At 32.3% G+C, this 12,009-nt stretch overlaps 2 protein-coding genes across 2 annotated transcripts; both read right to left on the bottom strand.

Moving 5' to 3' along the window:
* Positions 1 to 381: 381 nt before the first annotated feature.
* LOC126686271 (peroxidase N1-like) lies at positions 382 to 3,825 on the bottom strand. The gene is made up of 3 exons (XM_050380312.2): positions 3,266 to 3,825; positions 1,282 to 1,444; positions 382 to 972 (listed from the first exon to the last, which is right to left on the bottom strand). The coding sequence occupies exons 1-3, from the start codon at positions 3,662 to 3,664 to the stop codon at positions 557 to 559; spliced, it is 978 nt and encodes a 325-aa protein (XP_050236269.1). The 5' UTR covers positions 3,665 to 3,825; the 3' UTR covers positions 382 to 556.
* Positions 3,826 to 7,540: 3,715 nt separating this feature from the next.
* Positions 7,541 to 8,948, bottom strand: LOC126687601 (uncharacterized mitochondrial protein AtMg00810-like). Its single transcript, XM_050382157.1, has 3 exons — positions 8,111 to 8,948; positions 7,841 to 7,953; positions 7,541 to 7,633 (listed from the first exon to the last, which is right to left on the bottom strand). Exons 1-3 carry the CDS (start codon positions 8,946 to 8,948, stop codon positions 7,541 to 7,543), a joined length of 1,044 nt encoding a protein of 347 aa, XP_050238114.1.
* Between the last annotated feature and the right edge of the window lie 3,061 nt (positions 8,949 to 12,009).

Genomic DNA, 12,009 nt, shown 5'->3' with positions numbered 1-12,009 from the left:
GCCACTTTAAGTGTGCCGCTTTTTGTGCAAAAGATATAAGTTTCGAGTTGCCATTTCTTATGGCTTTTATATAAATTTATATTCATAAAAAAAAATAACAAATGTTTTAAAATTAAGCATTACATTCTTTTAAAAAGTATTACATATAATCTAACTAAAATTAAGTATTACCTCATTGTAAATGATGTATACAATTTAGAAGAGAAAAAACCTATAATAATATAGTTACAAATTGATTTTTAACTTATTCTTAAGAAGCTAAAAAACTACATTAAAATAGATGAAATGGATAGTAACTTAAGGTAAGTTTAGTTTAGTTTTGTTTTGTTTTTTTTACTTTAGAACAACAACAGAATTTACATATTTTGTGGCACAAAACTTCCCATTGTAAATAATATATCTGGTTTATGTATACACCACACTTGAATAATATTAAAATTACTTCATTACATGTAACATATCAGCTTACGCTGAACATTATTTCCAATAACATCATAACTGAACTTATTAATAGTAATCCAGTAACAATACTAATATGAATATTTAGCCGTCCTAGTTAATTTATTGCAGAGCATATCTTTCTAATTTCGCCATCAGTGCCTGTCTTCACTTGAATGTTACTCATCTTGATCATCGACCTTCCAAATTCAACATTGAAGCTTAGTCCAGCCAATCCTCTTATACCCAAGAAACGTTGTACGATGCTTCTCGTCGAAGCATCCGTCCATAACTTTTGATCAGACTCCAGTATTCCTCGGCCATTTCTCAAGTTCGCGAAGAAATTATTGTCGAATCTGTTTGCACTGTCCGTGTCGAGTGCAATTCTCCTAGTCCCGTCGCCGTTTTGTGGACAGAGTGCTTGTAATTGAGGAAGAAACGAAGCATTAATGGAAGGGTCGGCCACATTTGCTGATGTATTGTATAATCTGTAACTAAAGAATTGGCAAGCTGTAGTCCCTATGGTGTGACCTCCTGTTTTTCAACATATTCACAAATCTTAATTTATTTGGAATTAAACTAGATCAAGTTAAATAACTTTTCATTTTAAACAATATCATAGCTCTAAATATTGATACCACATCTATTTTAGATTTTTTTTGTTTGAGCTATTCATGGTTCCGTTTTTTATTTTCAGACCGAACGATATGTTTGATTTTTTAAACTTTTGTACCAAATAATTTGTCGTTCGCGTAATTTTTTTAAAAAATTAACATAACCCTCTTTAAAATAATTATTCAATACTCATCGGTATCAAATATCTCGGATTGAAATCGAACTGACCAACAAGTACGACAAGATCTTGAGCATTAAGTCCGAGAGCAGCAAATTTTTGTTTTTGAGAATCAACAGATTCAGTAAAGCCAGGCAAAGTAGAAGCTTCAGATGCCAATGAGACACGCCCATCTCTACGTCCAGTAGGCACTGCCCAACTTATTCCACCACTCTGCATGCAAATCAATCAGACAACTACGTAATTTGTCAACAAATACTGCTACATCGTATCTACGCAAACAGACAATATTTTGATTATTAGTCAACTTTAACCTATTATAGTACAAATGCAAAGTCACCAATTTGGATTAGAACTCTGGGTGCATGGCACTTAAACTTTTGTCTTATAGTTTTTTTTTTTTTTTGAATAATTGTCTTATAGTTTAATTTAGTACTAAAATGTAATTCTAGATTTTATTTTTATTTCAAACTAAAATATTAATTTTAAAATTTTTAGATTAAAATAAATTAATGTGTCAATCAATGACAATATAATATTCTAGAAATATTTTATAATGTAAGACACATTATTGGATAACAACCACTATGATAATTGACATAACAATATATTCTAAACTATATTTCGGTATTAGATTATCATACAAGAATTGCAATGAATTTTCTTTAAAAAGTTTTATGTTTATTTTTGGTCAAGATATTTTAATTTATATTGAAATAAATTGATATGACAGTAAATGGTAGGAGTATACAAAAATCGAACCAAATTGTAAAATTAAATCGAACCAATCTAAAAATTTAACTACGGTCTAATGCTTTATAGATATCGTCCGGTTTGGATTATACTTATATAAAAATTTGGTGTCCAATTTTTTTATTTGATTTGGGTTTTTTGAAAACCAAAATAAACAAAATTAATATAAATACAAAATTTATATTTTTTGTCTTTATTCTTTAAATATAGTTGACACATAAGTTAATAAATTTCATACAATAAATAAATATGTTAATAAAATTATACGGAAAATTATTAGACAATAACTTTTTAATTTTTAAATTAATTGTAAGATACCAATAATAATAAAACAAAAGTTCAAGCTTTTTAATGCAATCCAAATTTGTAGTTCCGCTCCTTTAAATTTGAAAATTTAATAAATTTTAATTGGTCAATATCGCCCGGTTTCAAGTTTAACTAAACTGTCAGATGTGCTATATTTTAAAAGTCTAATGGTGTTAAAAAGTTAAATATATTTTACTTTTTAAAAATCTATTCAAACTTTTCAAAACCTACAAATCTATCCAAATTTGATCAATTCACTGAAAATCGATTCAATTTTCAAAATTAATTTCATTGTACCTATATGCAATTGAATATGTATTTTTTTAAAAAGAGTTGTCAATTGAAATATTACATGACCTGGTATATTAATTTGAAAATTTGAATAAATTTTCAGTGAATTGGCCAAATAAGGATAGATTTCCAAACAACGATAAAGGTCTGACTTTTCTACACCATAAAACCTATTTTAAATTGGTATGTCAAATGGCTACTTATATTATGAATGACGCGATAATATAATTTTAAAAAGGCAAAATCGATCTTAATGTCTCTATACATTCCATTTTTCTGTAATTCGTTTTTATGTGTTTTTGTTTCTTACTTGATCCATTTATTTTCGAAAACAGTTTTTATAATTTTTTTACTTGGTTATTGTACTTTCGAAAACAGTTTTACTTGATCGCTCACACTTTCGCATTTTTATTAATAACAAAAAGATTTCATAAAACTATTTTTAAACGTATAAGGAACAAGTAAAGAAACTAAAATGCTTGAGAACGAAGTAAAAAAAATGAAAAACACAAAAACGTTAAGATAAATTTTGTCTTTTAAAAATATATTAATGTAAGTATTGTTATCGTATAAAATATTAAAAAAATACCTTTCTAAAACTATTTAAATAAGACTAAAATTTCAAAATCAAATAAAATATGTACTTGAAAACCTTTAGGGGTCACGACGGATAGCGATAATTACCAAAACAACGGAATCACGGGACGCAAGAGTAAGAATATCAGCACAAGAAACAACTCCAGGACATATAGCTTCAAGCTGAGTCTTAGCGTCATCAATGACTTCAAAACCTCTCAGCCCAAGATTGGGTGGTGCAGTTCTCTCAGTGTTGGCGCCGCTAATAAGAACAGAAGCGTCGCAACCTCGAACGAAACAGTCATGGAAATGCATCCTCAGCAAACCAGGAGCTATTCCCGGGTTGCTCCTAAAATGAGTTGTAACTGTGGAGCGTACAATGGACTCAGCTCTAGGACATGAACTCGAATAGAATCCGACCCGAGTGCCTGCTTGCCCTTGTGCTGAATTAGCAGCAATGGCAATGAACATGCACATTACACTCAACACTTTAGAATATGTCTCCATTATGAAGTATTATAATATTTATGGGATAGGTTTTACTCACTCTATGGCTGTGGACTGGTGTGATATTGTAGAAGAGAGGAGTGGAGTATAAATAGGCATGTTAAAGTCAAAAACTATGGAAAACGAGTAAACTGTGGCAGCTATAAGTCTTCCACTAATGATCATGGAAGATGAGTTGGATGCCAAATAGTATGTTCTGAGTTTATAATGATAGAGGAACTAGATAAATGACCTTATTTTAGTTATTTTAAATGTAATTGGATTTTACTTAAATATCTATATAGACTATTAAATTTTAATTTAGACCTCGCTTGATTCGTTTTATAGCAATTGTTGGGAAGTAACTTCCCGGGAAGTGTAGTTCTTGGAAAGTTAACTTCCCAGGAAGTTTGTTAAATGTTACTTGTTTCAATTTTTTACTTCCCGGGAAGTACAAAATTAATTTTAATATAATATAATATATTTTTAACTAAAAGACATAAATGTCCTTTGATAATTTTTATATTATTAAACAAATAATTTTAATTTAAAAATCGAGCAATAAATAATTTAATTTTTGCTTATTATCTCTTATTTTACGATTCACGTACTATTTAGGAGAGTTTTAAATTATTTTATTGTGATGTCTTTTATAATTTTATTAATAATTTATAATTTTATTATTGTATCCAAGCTATCTTTTATATAATTCTTAAGAGATTTTTAATAGTTTATCTAGTGTTGTGGCTAACAGTTTCGTCTAATGTTACAGTTATATATTAATTTTAAGATAGTCTCATTTTTAAGAAATAATAAATATTTGGTTTTTTAAATTTTTTTATTGTGATGTCCAATTTTAACTGCATGATCTGATATTGTTACATTTTAATTATATTTTAGAAAATTAATTTGAAATAATAAGCGAAATATTAGTCTTTGATATGTAAATAATTTTTTTAACTTTTTTAATATTATTAAAAAAACCTAATGCCTTAAAAATTCATGACCTTGTAACCCCTTTTCGATCATTATCCCAATGTTGAAAAATCACCAATTTTACCTTATTTTGTATTTTGGCGTTTCAATTGTACCTATAATTGTTTAGCACACTGTGGTAGCCATGTCACCCAAAATTTGTGCAATTACCCGTATACTCACGCTGAGTCAGCAGGTGAGACCTGGCCATGGTTGGTTTACTCGTTTAATGATTATACGCAGTATTTTGAATTATTAGGACCTAGAATCTGTATCATCAACAACCGGACTTAGAGCAGTTTTCAGTGATAAACTCCCCGAAGTAGGGCTAGTCAAACTTCTAGTAGAAGGGAAAACCATTGGAGCCTCTGTTGGTGTTGTTGAACTAGAAGGAATACCAGGAAAAATCTCCGGTGTTGCTACCATAGTCGGGCCTTCTGAAATTGACGGCGGACTGGCAATAGGACCCGAAGTAGGAGCGGTCACTGAAGTTGTTGTAGGAATGGATCAGAAGGTGGGGATGATGTGGGAAATGAAACTGAAGGAGACCCACTTGGCGGCATTGTGGGTGTGAATGAAGGAGTTGGTGATGGTAAGGGTGATTGTGAAATGGGAGGATAAGACGGTGATGGTGGTGGTGTTATTTAAGGAGGATGAATGGGCGGTGATAAAGACAGTGGAGGTGATTGATAGGAGTAGAATACTCCTAGTATTTAGATAGTTTTCGCATCGCTTTATTGTGTTTTAACATGTGTTTTTAGGTGTTTCGATACCTTATTACGTGTGTTGGCGTTTCAGGTGATTTGGAGTGTTTACGGAACTATTTGGGCTAAAAAGAGTGAAGAATTAAAGAAATATCAAAGTCGGAAACTAAAGCAAAGAGTTAAAGAGAAATCAAGTCTTTAAAGCATGTCTTGGAAGAGAAGTTCATGAGCAAAAGAGAAGCTGAGAAGCAAAAGAGACATGTGTAATTTAACAAATGTCTCGACCAAGACATGAGCTTTTCGACCAAGACATGAAAGACCATTTTGCACGAAGGTTCATCAAAGGAGCTTCTCGATCGAGAAGCTCAACTTAAATGAGCTTCTCGACCAAGACATGGGAAAAAGCTGAAGACGAAATCTGTTTTGAAGAAAGAGCTTTAAGTGGCCCACTTCCTCTTTTAGCCCAACACCTCTTGTACTAGGATGTTTTTATTTCCCTTTTTATCCAGACTATATAAGACACATTATCTTTTAGGTCAATCATTCACTTTTGTAAGCAACAACTTTGAATCAATCAATTTTATTCCTTTTGCTCTCTACTTTTAGAAGAGGATCTTCATAGTTCTTGGTGTTCTTCATTTAATTTACAGCTTTTATAGTTTGGGTTTCATCTCCATTAATGCAAGCTTTTGAGTTTCTATCTTCATTATCTTGTTTATGTTATTGATTCCTTTCTCACTTGAGGTATTTACTCTAAACCTTATTATGTTGACTAATTGTTGCTTAGTAGTTAATGTTAGCTTAGTTATGAGTAGCTAAACCCCTAGTCTTGGGGTTGTTTATGATTGTTGTATATGATTGCTAGATGATTGGTTAGGGTTGTATGGGTTAGGGTTTTGTTGTGCTTAATGATCTTAATGCTTAGATTAAGTTAGTTTCTTAATTTATGATTTGTGTTTGATTAGTGAGGGCGAGAGTTAAGCTAATCAAATAGACCTAGTTGAGTACAAGCTTAAGACCTAGAAGCACGAGAGTGATTTGGGGATTTAGCGGTTGTTTGAGTTTGCGGATTAATCGGATTGATTGTTGTAGTCGCCATCCAATTGCGCGAGAGTGAGTTGGATTTCGACTCATTAATCAATTGTCGGTTCTTCAACTTCCGGCTCGAGAGAGCGGATTTAGATACCTTAGAATGGCTCGACCCGAACCAATACCCGTATACCCGACCTATTATCTAGGAATGTCGTTGGCATGATTAGCAACCCTTAGGCGCTTTTAATTATTGTTTTTAATCCTTTAATCAATTAGTTGTTTAATTCTTAATTGCTTCTTAGTCTAATTAGTGATTGCTTAAATTTAGTTCCGTTGTTATTAATCAAAAATCCAATTACTCGTTGCTTTCCGAATTGAAAATCAAAGTCAATTTCATTCACTTTAAACCTCTTGTCTCCGTGGGATCGACATCCGACTTCCGGATTACTACAAGTTGGGTTTATACTCAACAGTGATGTTAACAGAGCTGTTGGTCCAGATGGCTTCTCTAGAAGGGGGGAAGGGGGGGGGGGGTTGAGAACTTAAAAAACTTTTCAAAAATAGCTTGTAAAAATATTATGAAAGCTAATTTGAACATTTTAAAAGTTAAACTGGAAATAAGCAATAAATCATAAAGTAAAGAACACTGGATTTTTATAATAGTTCTGCAACTACATACATCCACTCCCCAAGATATCACCTCTTGGGATTTCCACTAAGACCATTTACCTTTTATATGAAGTTCTAATAACATTTTTATAGCCCATAAATCTTGACAGCCCAGTCTTGTTGTTTTTTGGATTGAATTTTCTTTGACTTTGTTTTTCTTCTGATCCCAGGATTAGCTTGGGAAAGTTTCTGCAAGTCTTATAAACTGCTGAACAAATACTGTTAAATCTTACTTGATTAAAGTTTATGGTATATCAAAATTAGGGGTAACCTTTAGCCAACAATCTCCCCCTTTTTGATAATGACAAAACTTTGAACTAGTAAAGTTAGATATATACCAAAGAGTAAATATAGATATGAATGAATGAAGTGCAATTTTTGAAAAATAGTTTATTTTCTGCTCATATTAGCCCCCCCCCCCCCCCCCCCCCCCCCCCCCCCGAATTTGTGCCAAACTAATTTTAAAATTTTCTTTAACCTTTTTCTAAGCAATAAATGCAAATGACTCCATTTCAGATTATCTTGACAATAAAAGATTTAAAGTAAGATCAGTCAGAATAAAAAGACTTATAGCAGAAAAAGCCATACTGAAAAGATTATGTAGATAATTCTGCAAGCAAATGACATTCACATATAGAAAAATTAAAAGCACATATTACTCCCCCTTTTTGTCAGACATCAAAACGAGAATGAAAGAGTAATAAAATAGCATGATCATAAAATAACAGTAAGTATAAGCAACATCAAAACGTAAAGATAACAGCTTAAAGATAAAAAGACTCATAAAGAACAACAACTAGACTTAATCTTCTAGGACATCAGGTTTGTCTTTAGAACCTATTTCACCAGGTGAGATCTTTGAGGTTTCAAACTTAGTGGTAGAACAGGTGGCTCTTTTAGAAACAGAAGGGGATATACTTGACTGAACAACTTTAGAAGGAGATGAAGAATCAATTAGAAAAGATCAAATCAAATTTAAAAAATTCAAACTCAAAAACAGGGAAGATAACAAATTTAAACAGAAAAATAAAAGATATGCAATGCATGGAGAATTATTCTTCTAGAAGCATGAGACCTAAGTCTCTACGGATCCTGCAGAAAGTTTCCTCATTTAAATCAACAAGTTGTATTTCAGTTGGAACAAAAATTAGCTCAATATCATTAGCTTGAACATGGTCTCTGATGAAATGATGTCGAATTTCTGTATGCTTGGTTCTAGAATGCATGATAGGGTTCTTGGTCAGATTAATGGCACTTGTCTTATCACACATAATAGGTATCTTAGTGTACCTTAGATTGTAGTCCTCTAGCTCCTGTTTCATCCAGATTATTTGAGCAACACAGCTTCCAGCAGCTATATACTCTGCTTCAGCTGTGGATAAGGCCACGGAGGTTTGCTTTTTGCTGAACCAAGAGATTAGTGCATGACCTAAGAATTGACATGCTCCTGAAGTGTTCTTTTTATCAGTTTTACTGCTTGCAAAATCAGCATCACAATACCCCACAAGATCAAATGAAATATTTCTTGGATACCAAAGACCTAGGTCTTGAGTACTTAAAAGATACCTAAGAATTCTTTTAACAGCAATAATATGAGATTCTTTAGGATCAGCTTGAAATCTAGCACAAACACAGACACTGAAATGAATATCAGGACGAATAGCAGTTAGGCATAGTAATGAACCAATCATACCTCTATAAAGCTTGCAATCGACAAATTTACCTTTCTCATCTTTCTCAAATTTGAAGGTAGCACTCATTGGAATCTCGGTAACTTTAGCTTCAGTCATTTTGATTTTTTTGGTAAGTTCTTTGACATATTTTGACTGAGTAATGAAGATCCCATCTTTGCATTGCTTGATTTGAAGACCCAGAAAAAAGTTCAGCTCTCCCATCATGCTCATCTCAAACCCATTTTTCATCATGTCAGAGAGTCTTTGAGCTGCTTCTTGATGAATAGAGTTTTATCAACTCTCCCTCTGGAAAATCCATTCTTGAGCATGAAGCTACTTAATCTTTCATACCATGCTCTTGGAGCTTGCTTTAGCCCATAAAGAGCATTTTTTAGCTTGAAAACATGATCATGGAACTCATAATTTTCAAAGCTTTGAGGTTGTTCCACAAACACCTCCTCGTTTAGATAGCCATTCAGAAATGCACTCTTCACATCCATTTGTTGAAGTTTGAAGTTCATGTAGCTAGCGTATGCACAAAACATCCTTATAGATTCAAGTCTAGCAACTGGAGCAAATGTTTCATCATAGTCAATACCTTCAGCCTGATTGTAACCTTTAGCCACAAGACTTGCTTTGTTCCTCATAACATTACCTTGATCATCCAGTTTTTTTCTAAACACCCATTTAGTTCCAATAATAGTCTTATTTCTTGGACGAGGTACAAGATTCCAGACTTAATTTATTTCAAACTGGTTCAGTTCTTCTTGCATAGCTAAAAGCCAGTTGTCATCTTTTAGTCCCTCTTCTATGCCTTTTGGTTCAATTTTTGAGACATAAGAAATATGAGCCACATTTGCCATCATCTTCTTTAGCTCACTTCTGGTCATCATTTTGTTAGAAGGACTTGAAAGAAGATTTTTCTGTGAATGATATTTGTGATATCTTCATTCCTTTGGTAATTTTTCATTAATGTCAGAAACAACTTCTATATGAGGATTAGCTTGATCATTTTGATCAGGAAGCTGATCTTATAATCTATCAGGCTCATTTGACTACTGACTTCTATTTTGCTCATATAAGATGTGTTGATGATGATTTCCTTCTGAATGGTTACTGTTACCTGTAAAAAGTTCATCTTCAGACAAATCTTTACTAGGTATAGGATTGTTAATTTCTTTGAAAACCACATGCATGGATTCCTCAATAAGAAGAGACCGTTTATTGAAAACTCTATAAGCCTTACTATGTTCTAAATAACCCATAAAATTAAATTCATCTGATTAAGCATCAAATTTTGCCAAATGTGTTTTATTGTTATTATGAACATAGCATTTGCAACCAAAGATTTTGAAGTAATTTACACTGGGTTTCATTTCTCTCCAAAGCACATAGGAAGTCTTTTTCAAAGTAGATCTTACCAATGCCCTGTTTTGAATGTAGCAAGCAGTGCTAACAGCTTTGGCCCAAAAATACTTTGGAAGATTAGCTTCACTAATCATTATTCTAGCCATTTCTTGTAAGGATTTGTCCTTTCTTTCTACCACTACATTTTGTAGTGGAGTTCTAGGAGCAGAGTAGTTGTGAGAGATACCTTGTGAGTAACAGAAATCCTCAAATTTTTTGTTTTCAAATTCTTTTCCATGATCACTTTTAATGAAGATGATCTTGAGCCCTTTTTGGTTTTGAATTTTTTTGCACAGAATTTCAAATTTCTCAAACACTTCATCTTTGTGTGTTAGAAACAATGTCCATGAGTACCTGGAATAGTCATCAATAACATCAAGAGCGTAGAATTTTCCTCCTAAGCTAGAAGGGGTTATAGGGCCAAACAGATCAAGATGCAGCAGTTCTAAGCATTTAGAAGTAGCAATTTGTCCAGAATATTTCAAAGAGGATCTAGCATGTACCTTTCAAGCAAGCATCACTAGGGGTGAGCTCGGTTCGGTTCGGTTTGTAAAACACTGAAACCGAACCAAACCACCTCTAATATTTGAAAACCAAATTTTTCCCCTTCGGTGCACAGTTATTTCGGTTCGGTTAACCGAAATATCGGTTTTTTCCGGTTCGGTTCGGTTCTCATATAAAGAAAAAGAAAGGAAAAACACATAAATCATGGGTGGCATTAATAAATCGGCTCGATCAATTCACCATTAAAAACCACATAAATTACAATTACAACTCTAAAATTACAATTACAATTCTAAAATTACAATTACAACAAATATTTGTGATATACTGTATTATATTATATTCAAAATTTCTAAAACTAAAATAATAAACCACAATTGCAGAAATATGAGAGTAGAATAAACAAAGCTCCTGCAAAAAAATTAAACAAAAAAACAGTTAAACCAATTCATTAAAATAAAAGATGATAACCAAAAATTAAGAAAAAAAATAAGAAATTAACCAAATTTCAGAGATATACATTAAAAAGTGAAGAAATTAACTAACAATTTGCTTTAGGGTCGAAGTTTTTGATTAAAATATCAGACTTCAGACCATAAACAAAGCACAAAAGTTAGATCTATGAACAATAAATCAATATTTATAAAAATTATAAATAACACAGATCTCATCTGTTTATTTAATTAAAACTACTCACCGCAAAATGCAAAAAACTAGAACGCTCGAGTGATTAATGTTATAATGTGTGAAGAAGTCTAAATCGAACAATAAAAGATGAAGAAGAGCAAAAGATTGAAATCGAGTAAATTATCATGTTTTAATTTTTGGGTAAGGGTGAGAAAATAGGAACAAAGGAAAATAAGAGAAATAAGGGTGTGGTTAAGGGAATGAGGGAGTGAGGCGGCAGCAGAGAGTGGGGGAATAATCAGGGTTTTCATGTATAAGAGAGTATTTATAGTAGTTAGTATAAATCATCAAAACGACGTAGTTTTAAGAGTTCGGGTTATTCGGTTCGGTTCGGTGACCGAACCTTAGTACCAAATCGAAACCGAAAACCGTGGTTTTGATATATTTTAAACCAAATCACACCATTTTAACCATTTTTATAATCGGTTCGATTTTTTCGGTCCAATTCGGTTCGGTTTTTCGATTTGGGTCGGTTTTTGCTCACCCCTAAGCATCACACACATTATTTTTCTCAAAATTTAGCTTAGGCAGACCAACTAAATCCTTTTTAGAAAGCTTAGATATGAGATGCATACTAGCATGTCCTAATCTTTTGTGCCACAACCAACTCTCATCCTCAAGAGATGCAAGACAAATATTAGAAAGAGGCATGTTATCAAAATCAACAAGATAAACATTTTCAAATCTTTTGCCAATGAAGAAAGTTTTACTGTCA

The sequence above is a fragment of the Mercurialis annua genome, linkage group LG6 (assembly GCF_937616625.2).
Source record: "Mercurialis annua linkage group LG6, ddMerAnnu1.2, whole genome shotgun sequence".
NCBI lineage: Eukaryota > Viridiplantae > Streptophyta > Magnoliopsida > Malpighiales > Euphorbiaceae > Mercurialis > Mercurialis annua.
This window is presented reverse-complemented; position numbering and strand designations above follow the sequence as displayed.

What these genes read in the sequence shown, in the direction of transcription:
- LOC126687601 (XM_050382157.1), bottom strand. Translation starts at nt 8,948, where the DNA reads ATGATGAAAAATGGGTTTGAGATGAGCATGATGGGAGAGCTGAACTTT. An exon ending in GGAAACTTTCTGCAGGATCC is followed by an intron (nt 7,954 to 8,110) that starts GTAGAGACTTAG and finishes CTCCTTCTAAAG; the next exon opens with TTGTTCAGTCAAGTATATCC. An exon ending in GTTCTAAAGACAAACCTGAT is followed by an intron (nt 7,634 to 7,840) that starts GTCCTAGAAGAT and finishes ATTTGCTTGCAG; the next exon opens with AATTATCTACATAATCTTTT.
- LOC126686271 (XM_050380312.2), bottom strand. Translation starts at nt 3,664, where the DNA reads ATGGAGACATATTCTAAAGTGTTGAGTGTAATGTGCATGTTCATTGCC. An exon ending in CCCGTGATTCCGTTGTTTTG is followed by an intron (nt 1,445 to 3,265) that starts GTAATTATCGCT and finishes ATTTGCATGCAG; the next exon opens with AGTGGTGGAATAAGTTGGGC. An exon ending in AGATCTTGTCGTACTTGTTG is followed by an intron (nt 973 to 1,281) that starts GTCAGTTCGATT and finishes GTTGAAAAACAG; the next exon opens with GAGGTCACACCATAGGGACT.